This window comes from Rhinolophus hipposideros (genome assembly GCF_964194185.1).
Source record: "Rhinolophus hipposideros genome assembly, chromosome: 12".
NCBI lineage: Eukaryota > Metazoa > Chordata > Mammalia > Chiroptera > Rhinolophidae > Rhinolophus > Rhinolophus hipposideros.
Genome location: NC_138058.1, coordinates 46,221,358 through 46,237,363, shown reverse-complemented (window position 1 = coordinate 46,237,363; position 16,006 = coordinate 46,221,358). Strand labels below are relative to the sequence as shown.

At 34.6% G+C, this 16,006-nt stretch overlaps 1 protein-coding gene across 3 annotated transcripts in view; it reads right to left on the bottom strand.

The window, feature by feature from the left end:
* Positions 1 to 16,006, bottom strand: part of SRBD1 (S1 RNA binding domain 1) — a 179,713-nt gene that overhangs the window by 63,500 nt on the left and 100,207 nt on the right. For all 3 annotated transcript variants that reach the window (XM_081069689.1, XM_081069688.1, XM_081069690.1), the window contains exon 16: positions 9,084 to 9,166. In XM_081069689.1, the coding sequence (XP_080925815.1) occupies positions 9,084 to 9,166 (83 nt within the window). The remainder of the gene's footprint in view (positions 1 to 9,083; positions 9,167 to 16,006) is intronic.

Genomic DNA, 16,006 nt, shown 5'->3' with positions numbered 1-16,006 from the left:
CTGAGACACAAACTTCATTCTATACAAATCCAGGTGAATTAACTTTTCTTACCTGTACAATTACCTTACCTTTACAATTATTAAGGACCCAGAAAAAAAATCCCTCATCAACATAATTTTTCCTCAACAAATTTTTCCCCTTAGAATTTCCTCCCATGATCACCAGAAAGACAGGCATTGTAACACACCCACACATGGCACAAGACAGATTTGGTGGAGGAATGTGCCATGAGTGAACTCACCTCATAATTTATTGAGGCCAGTTTTCCTCTCTGCACCACACTGTAATCACTTTGCAGGCAGGGTTCATTTCTTACCTAAATTGTCAATCTCACACTCCTTTCTACAGTATCATACATTTAATGCAACTGTCATTATGACAATGATGATACACTCCCCTCGAATTTAAAATGTAATATAGTCTTACAAGTAATTAAATTTACCTGTGCTATTCTTAAACACCACAATCAACACCCACCCTGAACACACATATGTAAAGAAATGAGTTAATCAGTATTTCTGAATAATATCAGATATTTTAGAATACAGCCTTTAAATTAGAAGTGGCCCTCCTAATATTAGGTTGGTGCAACAGTAATTGCGGTTTAAAAGGTATAAAAAAAAAAAAATTGCAAAAACCGCAATTACTTTTGCACCAACCTAATAGTTACACATTCTATTTCTCTTCCCTATTACCACAGTTATTGAGCACAACCTTTTTTTGCAAAGTGAAAGTAGTTTATTGAGTAAAGATCTACTCCATAGGCTGGAGTAGAGGTTGCCTCAGGGTGAGACAACCTAGCACAATCCTATATTTGAATTTTCAACCATTCTAATATGAACATCATTATATTACATATAGTAGTTTTTTGCACTGAGTAAAGAATTACATCCAAGATTTTCTCTAGCAATCCTTCTTCACATTCTGCAGTCATTCTCATTCCAACTACATGGCTATTCTGACGCCCTCTGCTCCTAAAATTCTCCAACACTTTTCCCAAAAAGAGATTCATTCATTGAAAGCCAAAGTTCCTGAGATAAAACACCTTTATCATTTGACCAAGCTTTCCTGTACCTTTTTATAAAATTACGACTTATTTAACAAAAAGTTACAGAATATCATGGACACCAATGTATCCACCAAACAACTTAAGAAATAAAATATTATATAGTTCAAACTCCTGATGTACCCATCCCAGTTCCCATTCTCCTCCCATTCCATGCTCCACCCAAGGTAACTACTATCTTAAATTCCAGTGCTTATTTCTATATTCTCACTACATATATTGGCATTCCTAAATAGTATGTAGTATTATTTTTCATATTTTTAGATTTTATACCAATAATACATTACCGTACCATACAACATGCTTTCTCTCTTAATAGTATATCTTATGAGATTTAGCCACATTCATATAGGTAGCTCTAAATGGATCATCTTCATTTCTATGTAATATTTCACCATCTGAGTATACTACAGTATAATTTTCTGTTTTCCATGCAATGGACAAACCATTTCAAATTTTTACTACTATAAATAGTGCTTCAATAAATTTCTTCTACAAGTCTTCTTCTGCACATATGAAAGAATTTTTCAAGGCTATGTATATCTAGCAACAGAATTACTGAGTTGAAGAGAATCCCGACCCCCAACCTTACTAATTTCCAATTATTCTCCAAAGAGGCTGCGCCAGTTTATATTCCTATACGTAAAGTACAAGATTCCCAATGCTGCACACAGTGACTAACATCCAAATTGTCATACTAATTTTGAAAAACCTGAAAGGTTTCCCATATGGCTTGACTTTGCATTTCTCCCGTTATTAGTGAAAGTGATAATTTTTTTCATACCTATACTTTTTTGTGTCTCCTGTCAATTGCTTGTTCATATTCTTTGCCTATTTTTCTGAATTGTCTTTTTTTCTCTTGATTTGTAGGAGACCTTTATATATTCTGTATCCTTTATAGGTTATATGTATTGCAAATACCTTCTCTCTGTCGATTTTTTTATATATTGTTTTCTGATTCAGGGATGTTTTAGATTCTAATGCAGTAGAATTTATTAATCGTTTCTTTTATGGTAGTACTTTTCATGCCCCCCCTCCCTCAATTATCCATAATAAATACTAGTTTTAAAAACTATGAAAATACTTTAAAGTTTTAGAAATCCTAACTGTGATTTTTGTGCTTATATATGAAAACTAGATGGCAAACTTAATTAGAAACTGAAATTGATCTAGTTTCATTGTCCAAGGTCAGTGACATACAAAGAGTAACAAACAGAAGATGAAGGAAATTAGTTATTTCACTGTTAGTAATTTAAGGTATTATGTTATTATTGGTAAAAGTTTCTTCGACTCATATTAACATTTCATATTTTTTTTAAAGATAAGTAATGGTGCTATACTAGAGTGTGTGTATATATACATAGCTTACACTGTCAGTGATTGCTAAGAACCTGAGAAAACTAAAGTTAATACTACAACGTAGGAAGCATAATTCACGTGGAAGTGGGAAAAAAAAATACCCAGAATAGAAATGTAAAAACTTCAAGGAATAATTAGCAAATTCTAATACATGAGTTTAGTTCATATTCCCAGTCAAGGTCAATTACTTGGTTTTGTTCAGTTATGGAAACAGTTCAGTTATGGTCACGAATGAAATACGTGAATTGGAGACTAAGATTGAGTTTCACTCATAATACTCGGTAAAGCAGAAATTCAAAGTACAGCCTGTAGTTAAGGGACAACATTGTAAAAATATTTTAGCAAGGAACTCATCTATGTGAACAATGCTTGATTTTTAGAATACGGTCTATGTTTCACTTTGTGTTTTATCTACTTCAAAATATTGTTTTAGTGTAAGGGCAAAAATCCAGGCAAAAATCATCTAAGTGAATATCCATGGGGCAAACTCATTTCTATATCCCACTTTACAATAACAAATAATTAAGGAATTACAATGTTTGACAGAATTTGGGCAAACAATATATAGCAGATGAGGAACCTTACGTTTTACAGACCTAAAACTACATTTCATAATTCCTATACATATGTTAACTAAATAGTTTTTACCAGAGTAATGTCACCACTGAAGAGTTGTTTTTATTTTTACCTAGAACTGATCCCACACAGGGGGTGGAAAAATGAAATACAAATTCCCACCTTTAAGGTTTTACCATGAAAAATTTCAGTTGGGAAGATGATTTTCCTTTTACAGAGTGACTCCTCATTATGCAAAATAATGAGGAATAAAGATGGCCTGGATATGTAAAACCAACTAAGGGTTCCAAAACCTCAGTTTGGAAAACCATTTCATTCTCTAACATCGTCAAATGATCTAACAGAGAGGCACAAAAGGAGGAAAGAGGACTGACTGCTTTATCTTTCTTTGCTGTGCATGCTCATTAACAAACAGGGGTATTAATAAGCACGAAAGTAGCTAAAAACGGTCCAAGGAAGAAATATGCAGCAAGTAAATCCAATTTACTTAAGTTGTGCTTTCAGGATATGACAAAGCCAAGCTAAACCACCATTCCCCACGTCCCAGAGAACTCAACGGAGCCAGCCCTGCATCATCCTGCTCTCACCCTGGAGTGTTTTCTTGGGAGTAACACCAAGCCACTTTCCAGCAAAGTCTTTAGGGGTCAGTTAGGGATATGTTGTCATTTGACCACATTGGCTGCCTCTCTCTCCAGAAATAATGACAGGCATGTGTTTTTAAAATCAGTTCTCCCCATTTCTAAGACAAGAATTGGAGCGCTGTCTTTAGCATTTTAGCTGTTATTAAACCAAAAGTATTTTAGTTTCTATTGAAATAATAATATTATAGCTTCTATTATTTCATCTCACTATTTAACATTCTTTCTTTGAACAGCTTTCATTTTTAAAATCAGCAACGTTTGTCCAGCTTCAGAATACATATAAGTACCCTGTTTCCCTGAAAATAAGACCTAGCAGGACCATCAGCTCTTATGTGTCTTTTGGAGCAGAAATTAATATAAGACCTAGTATAATGTAATATAGTATACTATACTACACTATGATATAATGCCAGGTTTTATATTAATTTTTGCTCCAAAAGACGCATTAGAGCTGATGGTCTGGTTAAGTCTTATTTTGGGGGAAACATGATAGTTACTTCCAATATTTTGCTAAAATGGCAAACTTGTATATAAATCCAACATTACTGCCTTGGAAGAGATCCCTAAAGGAAGAACTACCAGGTCAAAGGGATGCATTTTTTAAAAGTGCATCTTGACAGGTATTGACTATTTGCTAAAAATAACAATTTGCACATCTGCCAACAGCGTATGTGAATGTTCATTTCACTGTATCCTCACTTGTACAGATGTTTATCATTTTATTACAGTGTTACTCAATTGTTAGGTTGATATAACATCTCCTTGCTTAATCTGGGTTTCTTTGATAAAGAAAAAAATTTATATTTCATCTGTGGTAAATGATATATAGAGGCTCTTTGTATATTTTATGCACATGTTTCATATAAACTCATATATAAATGTGTACAAATCAACATGACCAAAATCTTAATAAAATATGTAGTTATCATCATATGTACATATACGTTTGTGGCAACTAAGTTCCCTAGTTTTTCATCTGACTTTTAAATTTATGTGTTAAATGACCTAGCAAATCCACTCCTAGGGATATATCCAAGAGAAAGGAAAACATACATCATAAAAACTTGTATACAAATGTTCATAGTAGCATTATTGTTAACAGCCAAAGGTGGAAACAATCCAAATTTCCATCACCTGATAAATGCATAAACAAAACGTGGTATGTACATACAGTGGAATACTATTTGCCCATAAAAAGGAATGACGTTTTAATACATACTACAGTATGGATGAACCTTGAAAACGTTATGCTAAATGAAAGAAGCCACTCACAAAAGGCCACATACTATCTGATTCCATTTATATGAAATGTCCAGAACAGTCAAACCTATAGAGATAGAAAGTAGGTTAGTAGCTGCCTAGGGCTGGGGAAGGAAGGGGATGACTGCTAATGGTTTCTTTTTGGGTGATGAAAATGTTCAAAAATCAGACAGTGGCAATATAGTTTCCCAACCCTATGAATATATTAAAAATCATTGACTTGTACACTTTAAGTGGGTGAAATTTATGGATGTATGTACATGTGGGTATGGTATCTGATTATATCTCAATAAAGCTATTTCTAAAATATATGTGTTAATATAGTTGTCTATTAAGTACGACTCCTACAAAAAGAGTAAATTTGTCTCTTGCTCTAATTTTTAAAAGTTTTTAAATACTGCATGTTTTTTTGAAGCTATGTTATTAAGTAACATAGAATGCTCAGAGCAATTATAACTTCTTGGAAGACTGTATCTGTTATTAACCTGAAATATCTGTCTTTAACCTATTTGATACACTCGGCCTTAAATTCTATTTAGTCTGACAGTAACATTGCTAGGACTTCCTTTTTCATTCATGTGGAATATTTTTCTTCAAATTTCTAATATAAAAGTTGCTTTTTTTTTAGAAGTATCTCTTGCACAGCTTAGTGCTATATTTTATTTTTAAAAGTCTGAGATTGTATTAATAGGGGAATTTAATCCATTCACCTTTACCTATTACCTATACTTATTCCTGTAATCACATATTTCATTTATTTACTATATTTTTGTTTTCTTTTTCTCTGCCTTTGGTTCAAATGATAAACTTTATTTTTTACTCATGATTTATATTAAATATCCTCTTTGTGGTTAATCTATATCTTAATATTTTTCCAGAAAAAAAGAAAGTATCAATACTTTATCACTTGTTTTTCTTCTGCCCTACCATGTTGAGCTGAACTGATCCAGACTAATATATTTAAAGATTAACATTTTACATAAAAACTGTGAGACTCAATTCTATACACATTTTACTATGTGTGTGTATTGTAAAGCTCTCCACTGTTCTTACCTCAATACTGTTTCCTCACAACATGCTTTCCCTGTTTTGGACCACCCCTGCCCCCTCTTTTTGGTTAGGAGTATTTCCATAAATAATATTTTCAAAAAAGGTCTGCAACAATCAGAGAAGGTAAATCATTACAGGTCCAAAAATGCTTTTATTTTCCTCTCACATGATTTGCTGTTTTGCCTGAATATAGAATTATGGGTTCAAAATAATTTTTCCCCACAACTTCAAGACTACTGCATTTCTATTTTCTATCACTTGTTCTTACCAATAATAGGACTGATGTCAATCTAATTTTCCTTTGTAGATAAATTACACTCTCTGGAAGCTTTCCGTCAGTTCCTCTTTATCACTAGCATTCTGAAATTTCGTTAGACAGCATGTGAGTGTAGGTCTTTTGTTATTCTTTTATTCAGTACTTTCAAAAGACTTGTCTACCTTCAGTTTGGAGAAATTTTCTGTGATCATCATCCCCTCCATTCTTTTTATTTATTTGAATCTTCTACTAGATGAATGCGGAAGCTTTAGAATGTCTTCTACATCATATGACATTTTGTTCATGCTTCCTAACTTTTTCAGTGTAAGACTGTATTCTAAAGAAATCTCTTAGCTCAGTCTTGCAATTCATTAACTTGCTTTTAGCTGTGTCCACTCTATCCTGCTTATATTAATATTTTTTATCTTGACAATCATATTTTTAAATTCTAAGGTTAGTCTAATTTCATTATATCCCATGTTTGTTTTATAAATGCAATAACCTCTTTGTCTCTCTGTGAATATTTTGCTTAAAGTCTGTTCATTGTTTCATTGGGTGTTCTTTTTTGCTTATTAAGTTGTTGCCTCATTTTTCTACCACAGGTTTTCCTCAAACATTTTAGTGATTCTTGGTAGCAAGATCATTTCAGTGTTCCTGTTTGGCTGTCTGTGTATGCTGTCTACCATCGTCTGCTTCAAGTGATAATGTGGGAAGTGTGAGATATGATGCCTATGTCACATATAGGTCAGGAGTCTGCCTTGCCAGGATGAGGCTTCCTGAGCTTCCTGACAACTAAAGGCTACTTAAGGATCTCCTAGCCTCTCTGGCCTCTGAGTTATACTCAGTACTTTAGCTTGGATTCCCAGTACACTGAGAGAGTGCTCACTATAGACCTCGCCACTCTATAGACACTTCCTTACCTAATCCTAAAGGTGCCCTTCCCACTACTTGCGTACGATCCTGGTTTGAGAACATGACTGATCCAAATGTTCTGAGGTACAATCCACCAGGTTTTATTTTTCCATGGGTGTGACTCTTTAAGCTTGGTATCTTTCAGAAATTCCTGAAATTTCCATCCATTGATGGACCATTTCTTGTTTTCCCATGCTGTTATCAGTTTATTCATATAAGTGTGGGTTTATATAGGTACAGGTATATATGTACACCTTTTCTTATGGAATTTGGAGTTATAGATATGCCAGTGGTGGTGACATATCATGAGCTTAGCCTACCATCTTGATACCTTTCTTGATGTCATTATTTGCTAAATAGTTTGTACTCCAATGTTAATATGGCTATTTTTCCAGATCTCACACTTGTATATTCAATGCCTATTTGACATCTTTTCTTGGATTTCTTATAGGCATCTTAAATTTAACATGTCCAAATGGAATTACTGATCTCATCCTTACCAAATCTGCTCTACTCAGGCATCTTCCACATACCAGGACCTTTGGAGCAAATTCTTAACAATTCCTTTCCCTCACTTATCACCAGGTAGTCCCTACAAAATAGAGTTAACTTCTTTCCAATTCTAATGCCATTAATTTTGTCCAAGCCACCATCACTTGGGCTACATAATAGCCTCCAAACCGGTCCTACTGCTTCTCCTCTTCCCCTCTAAATCATTCTCCCCAGAGTAGCCAGAGGAAATGTTCAAAAATACAAATCAGATCATATCATTCCCTGGCCTCTTGGATGTTTTTAGTTCAACTTTCTATACAACAGAAATACTTCCAATTAAGTCCCAATATGACAGATTACTCCAGGCTTTGCCAGTGTGATCCTGGGTAAAAATCCTAACTACTTTAGGACACAGCTTTTTTTTCTGTTCAATGAGAGGGTCGGGCTGTATATTTTCTAAGATCTCTTCCATTTCTAGAGGTCACAGATTCCATGACCTAAAGTAATATTTCTTTAGAGAAAGCATGTAGTACCTATAACTCAAATCCCATGAAAATTATACAGAGGGTAATATTCTATTTCAGGTTGAAGACAGACTTTCATCAAAGAAGAAAACAATTCAACTCGAGGTTTCTGGAGACACATGGATTCACTTTGCCAAGATTTAGTGCTGTCCTCAATTGCCCAACAAACACAACTTCAAAAATTGAAAATACAGCAATAACAAGCATTATTACTACTATTAATACCACACAGTAACAACAATCGAAAGCCTTTAGCTCATACTGGGTAATGGCCAAAAATTAACTATAATAACCAAATGGAAAAGGAAAACAGGGAAAAAAAAGTCACACTAGGTACCAAAGGCTTCTTCCCGAATGATCAATAAAGATCAATAGTTCATACTGGTTTACACAAAGAGCCAACAGTTTCTCCCTTATTCTCTAACAGGGCTGTCCAAACTGCGGCCCGCGGGCCAAATGCGGCGCGCAATCCATTTCTAATTGGCCCACAGCAAATTCCAAAAATATATTGAGTTTACTTAAATAAACCAGATGAGGCAATACGTACTTCACCTTGAGTGAGTGGCCCGGCTGTTTGTATATTTTACTGCATATGGTCCTTGGTAAAAAACGTTGAAAAAAGTTTGGACACTCCTGATCTATAACCTCTTTATTTTTATAATAATGCTAAAATAAGAAGCCTCTCCAGATTAAGTTACTAGTCAGAGTTAATGTTTTAATAGTCTTTACATCTAACTACAGTTAATTCTAAGTCTGGATCAAAACCGTAAACACAGAAAAATAAAATCCCCCTTCCCTAATTACTTATAACTCTTTACTACCGTCCCATAAACTGTATAACCTTTGAAAATTGAAATCTATTCCCATTGACAATTACTATGTCAAGTTTGAGTATTGCTCTTTGTATTGAAAGATTTCATAAATTAAATGATCTACATTGCTTTACCTGATACATTCCAACTCCAATGTGCTTTGGCTCAATTTTCACCAGCTCAGCTAATGGATCTTGTACACGCCTTGCTATGGAAACTGAAAAAAACAGAATCAGAAAATAAGTCTTAATGTAAAAAGCAGTATCTAGATAACTACTTATATTAGTTCCTCATAATACAAGTACTTAATTCCATTCCTCTTTATCTCCTCCCCAAAAGACCAACAATTTCACACAAAAAGTAAATGTAAAATTTCAGGATTAATTATGCTAACAGAACCCCTAGGCATTCCTGAGCACAAATAGATTGAAAGGGTTATACATTTGAAAAAGTACTTAACACAATTACCTGTTTCTTCTTTAAATACAAATACAGCATAGTAGGGTACCTTATACTTGAAAGAACAAGTAGGTATTTGTTTTACTTTTAAATAATTCTGTAATATTATAAACATGACATACATTTGTATGTCAAATATGCTTATTAGGACTAGATGAGTAAATGATAAAATCATGCCGTTTCCCCAAAAGTAAGACCTAGCTGGACAATCAGCTCTGATGCATCTTTTGGAGCAAAAATTAACATAAGACCAAGTATTATACCATATCATATATCTTATCCTATAATATTATATAAGACCCATGTTATATAATTAAAATAAGACTGATAAGACTGGTCTCTGGTTATTTTACTATAAGTAAAATAAGACCGGGTCTTATAATAATTTTTGCTCCAAAAGATGCATTAGAGCTGATTGTCCGGCTAGGTTTTATTTTCGTGGAAACACAGTATATATATTATTGTAACCAGAGACCAAGTCAGTTAGCTAGTGAATACATTTGTATTTCCTTGAATATGATTGCAAGATTAGCTTGTGAAGCGACCCACATTACAACTGCATGTCTCCTAACACATACACAATCCTAATAACATCTTTCTTGACCATCACAATTCATGTTCAAGAGACTTGAGGGTAAACTCCAAACATTCCTTTACTTGTGTCATTTTACTTGCTTATCCTTTATTGGCATTTTTTTTCTATCAAATGTTAACAAAATTTCATACCTAATTTAGCTTGTAAGATAGATTTTGCTAGAGAAAAGAAATTTACTTGGAATCGTAAGAATACTTCTAAAGGCAGCTCTTTTTTATTTTCAAGTAGCATAGTTACATTGAGTCCTTACGTAGGAACAGCTTTTATTTTCTAAACTCATGAAAACTAGTCCAACTACTTATATAGAAGGTTGGATGAAATATAAATTCTAACTGAAGACATTAAGGCCAACAAAGAAAACTCTATGCCTGTTTTCATGTTAACTGTTCAAGGCCTGGCAACAGAAGGCACCTCTTACAAGTGACTACCAGATTCTCCCATCACTGATTTGTACCACCTCTGTACTGGAAACATCAAGTTTACTGCATGATCATTCAAGTCTTTTTCATATCTTTTATTATTACTTCTAACATACTGTGCAATGGTAGCTTACAGAGCAAGCTTAGAGAGCAATAAATTGATGTCAGACAACCTGTGTATTTCTCCCACAGAGGAGATGGGGATTCCAAAGCCTGTACATACACCTTACTTATCAAACCTCACAAAAGGTTCATCAGTGTAAACATCACAGGCCTCAGGAAAAATGGTTTCCTCTAATAACCACATTTATAATTGCACATTGAAAATATATGCCTGATATTCTCTAAAAGCAAATATTATTCCTTCTTTCCTAGTCTTTATCTATATATAATGTAATAAGAATAATTTTCAAACACATACATACAATGCCAAAATACACTGCTGATTAAAAAACAACATCCCACAATAGTAAAACAAGTTAAGGATACAGGCATCAAAACATTCACTTTGCAGGAAGGTGGTGTTAGAAATTCAATACAATCATATCAATAATAGGTAAATCTCTCAAATCAACTCCTTCAGGAAAACCCACTTTATGAAAACCTAAACTTAGAAATTGGGTAGAGCAATTGCATAATTTGATAAATGTGGGTAGAGTCCCATATTTTAAAATTTCTGAAATATACAAATGTGTTTTAAACTATTTTCTACCTGATTCCCTTCTAACCGTTTCACTGTTAGTGTCTCCTTTGTTCAACCTAATATTGCCAAATCAGGAACAATGGATAGAAATGATGGTTTCTAGGTGACTTATTAATTCTACAATAAGTCCTAAGAGCCTCTGCAGTTACACTGTTCCCAATAAATAACGCTGATATAGATGCTGATATTCCTAGGATGGGTATTTCCCTTTCAGATGCTGTTCGTCATTCTATATAGCATAAAAACCCAAGCATGAAAGAGATGGGAAGCGGGAAGACGGAGGGAGATGAACTGTTCAAGTAGAGATTGAAAAGTAATATGCCCAGGCTTTCGAGAAAAGATCATACTGTTTTCCTGCTGGCAGGTTAACCAAGAAAAGTTATAAGAGGTCGGACAATTAAGTTCGTGAACTCATCCTAGAAAAAGTGCCACATACCTCATTGATGAATATCACTATGGTCACCTTCGAAGTACTGCCCTTGGGAAGCTATGCACCGATGCCAGCGCCTAGTCCACCCTTCAAAGCAATTTTGGAACTCTTTTTCTGGAATGGCCATCAGAACTGTGATCATATTATCCTGATGTCCTGAATGTCATCAACATGTCTTTCTTTCAATATTTCCTTTATCTTTGGGTAAAGAAAGAAGTCACTGGGGGCCAGATCAGGTGAGTAGGGAGGGTGTTCCAATACAGCTATTTGTTTACTGGCTAAAAACTCCCTCACAGACAGAGCCGTGTGAGCTGGTGCATTGCCGTGATGCAAGAGCCATGAACTGTTGGCGAAAAGTTCAGGTCGTCTAACTTTTTCATGCAGTGTTTTCAGCACTTCCAAATAGTAAACTTGGTTAACTGTCTAGTTGGTACAAATTTATAATGAATAATCCCTCTGATATTAAAAAAGGTTAACAATATCTTTGCAACAAGTTCACGAACTTAATTGTCAGAACTCATACAGTAGATAGTAATAATGCATGCCTGTAGGTTGAGAATTACCAGTCTGATAAGTAAGAGATAGACTGGTACTTCAGGCAAAGACAGTTAATAGATTGCTGATAAAGAGAATAAAAAAAGAGGAAGAGTCATGACCCAAAACTAGGGGAACATTCACCTTTTGAGATAGAAAAGAGAAGAATAAAACAGTCAAAGAGGCAGAGGATTAATGGTGAGAAAAGCATAGTTAACAGAAGTCAAAAAGACTTCTGGAAAATGTTAAACATATAGTTACTATATGTCCTCAAATTTTCACTCCTAGGTATATACTCAAGAGAAATGAAAACCTATGTCCACATAAATTCTTGTACATAAATGTTCATAGTGGTATTATTCATAATAGCCAAAAAAGGTGAAAACAACCCAAATATTCATTAACTGATAAATGTATGAACAAAATGTAGTATACCCTTACAGTGGAAAATTATTTGGCAATAAAAAGGAATGAAGTGCTGATACATGCTACAGAATGGATGGACCTTGAAAACATTATCCTAAGTGAAAGAAGCCAGTCAGTCACAAAAGACCACACACTGTAATGATTTCATTTATATGAAAGTTCTGGAATAAGCAAATTCATATAAACAGAAGGTAGATTAATGTTTGCCAGGGAATGGGGAGAAGAGGGAAAGGAGGACTGACTACGAATGAGCATGGGGTTTCTCTTTGGGGTGGTGAAAATGATCTAAAATTGAATAGTGGTGATAGCTGCACAACTCTGATTATACCAACAAACACTGACATGCACTTTAAAAAGGTACATTGTATGCTATGTAAATTATATCTCAATGGAGCTATGATGTGTTTTTGAAATGCAGTATATCCAAATATATGGCAAATACTATTTTGTCCACATGAGACATCAATATTTCTCTGTACTACTGATACTATTCATCGTTGTTCAGGAAATTCTGGTTATTGCAATTGGATGAGGAAAAAAAGAAGGTATAATCACCTGAAAAGACATAAACGAGGTTATTATTTGCAGCTGATGATTGTCTAGAAAACCCAAGAGAGTCAACTAAAAAAATATCAGAACTAATAAAATTTCAAACAGTTGGCTGGTTTCAGGACATCGAGACAAAAACTGATGCTCCATCATGTCACCAACAACCGATAAGAAAATATCATGGAGGAGAATCCATTCACTCTGTGTGTGTGTGTGTCTGTGTGTGTGTGTGTGTTCTGCCTGTAAGAAAAATAAAATATGCAGAAGGTATAAATTTAACAGAATTTCACCATATTTCTATAGAGTTTTTAAAATATTAATTAAATGGCTCTAACATTTATATGGAAAAAAAGAGATATTAAGAAAAGTGAAATTAAAAAATTTAAGCAGCCATATTATAAGCCATAGTAAATGAGAGAGTCTTGCGTTGTGGCTGACTAGATAGACCCATGAAAACAGGAGAAAAAGCACATGCAGGAAATCAGTGTTTAATAATTGGTGATTTGTTAAATAGTAATGAAATCAATGCATAAAGGAAGACAATAAGTGATACTGAGACAAAAGTTAAGCATTAGAGGAAAAATTTATGTTAAATTCATCAAAAGTGGGAAGGGGGGTGGTGAGGAGCCGAGACTGAGTGAAGATAATCACCCAAAAGGTAAAGAACCAGAGCTAGAAAGTTTTTCAGTGCACAACCTATTCAGCCATACGCAGCAGCCCTGAAGGCAACACCTCCCCTCATTCACAGTGTCTTACAAGGTCTGATAATTAAGTTCATGAAATTGTTGCAACAATGTTCGTAACCTTTTTTTGATACAGAGGAATTGTGAATTATGAATTTGTACCAGCTGGACAGTTAACCAAGTTTACTATTTGGAAGTGCTGAAAAGGCTGCATGAAAAAGGTAGACAACCTGAACTTTTCGCCAACAATTCATGGCTCTTGCATCACGACAATGCACCAGTTCACATGGCACTGTCTGTGAGGGAGTTTTTAGCCAGTAAACAAATAGCTGTATTGGAACACCCTCCCTACTCACCTGATCTGGCTCCCAATGACTTCTTTCTTTACCCGAAGATAAAGGAACTATTGAAAGGAAGCCATTTGATGACATCCAGGACATCAAGGGTAATGATGACAGCTCTAGTGGCCATTCCAGAAAAAAAGTTCCAAAATTGCTTTGAAGGGTGGGCTAGGCACTGGCATCGGTGCATAGCTTCCCAAGGAGAGCACTTCAAAGGTGAACGTAGTGACATTCAGCAATGAGGTACGGGGCCCTTTTTCTAGGGTGAGTTTGCGAACTTAACTGTCCGACCGCGTACACCCAAAGGATAAACGGATTCTATGGGTCTTGATCTTCAGCTCTATGAAATGTCTAGGATCGCAGAGCTTCCAGAGCAAATACATTATTGCTTAAAAGACGGTACTGTAGTGTGCTCTCTTTAAAATTTGCCGTATTCTATTACTTAATAATATCTAAGTGGAAATTTTTATTTTTAAAGTCTAACACCTCATTTTATCCTTCCCCTTGTCATCAGACAGCATCAAAGGAAGATAAGTGAAACCCCTGTGTGGTTTTATTTCATTCAACACTCCAAATTACAATTTTTTTCACTATAAAGCTTATTAAAATGTAGTTTTAATAGTCTTGATGTAAATCTATTATAATCTTGATCCTCTAATAATTACATTTTTTGAATAAAAAGCTGACAAATCTGTTGACCTGATATAAATATTTAAATAACTTGACTGTGGTGGTTTATGGTTACCCATCTAGTATAAGCTTTTCAAAATTCATAGATGGTGTACTTAGAAGAGGGTGAATTTAATTTTATATAAATGTACTTTTAAATGAAAGATCTTCTTTACCTCTGAGAATATCCAACTTTTTCTTTATTTTCTTCTTTCTATAATCTCTATTTCCTTCAAGCAGCAACCACCCCCTTCACCCCCAACCCCTGGTATATTTTGGCATCTGTCTTTAATATAGGTTTGCCTTACATGTTAGATGACCCTTGACTGTCCTCCAGGGGCAGGGTACTAAAAAAGCTGACTGTAAGTGCTTTGCTCAAAGGTGAGGTTTGTCACTGTGGGTTTCATTCACTGTAGGGTGATTTGGCCATTTATTTGTGGAATCTCTGATCTCCGTTTCTTTAGGTATTTTTACTTGTGTTGGTTAGAATCCTCTAATCTTCTGCAGGGAAGATTTAGTCCTCTTTAAGGTCTCTAAAACAGTACGTAAATAATTATTTAATCCCTCCTTTTTCAGTAGGTATCCCCACTCTCATGTATAACCTATGTCCTCTAGTGTAGAGACCTTCTGTGTAACCCTCTCCAGAGAATAAATTTCCAGTCTTCTGTAAAGATGGAAGACAGTTATTCAACATGTGTGCAATGGGAGCTATAACGGTTTGTTTTATTGATGTGGAATTCACATAAAATTAACTATTTTATGATGTATAATTTAGTAGTATTTAGTATATTTAAACATTGTGCAAACCACCACCTCTATTAAGTTCCAAAATATTTTATCACCCTAAAAGAAAACCATGTACCTATTAAGCAATTGCTCTTCATTTTCCCCTCTCCCCAGTCCCTGGCAACCACCAATCAGCTTTCTGTCTCTACAGATTCACCTACTCTGGACATTTCATATAAATGTAATCATATAGTATGTGACCTTTCGTTTTCAAGGTTCCTCCATATTGTAGCATGTATCAGTACTTCATTCTTTTCTATGACTGAAAATAATATTCCATCATATAAACATACCACATTTTGTGATCATCCATTCACCTGCTATGGACATTTGGGTTGTTTCCAGCTCTTGGCTATTGTGAATAGTGCTGCTAAGAGTCTCTGCGTACAAGTATTTGTTGAGTACCTGTTTTCAATTCTTTTGAGTATATACCTAGGAATGGAATTGCTGGGTTATATGGTAT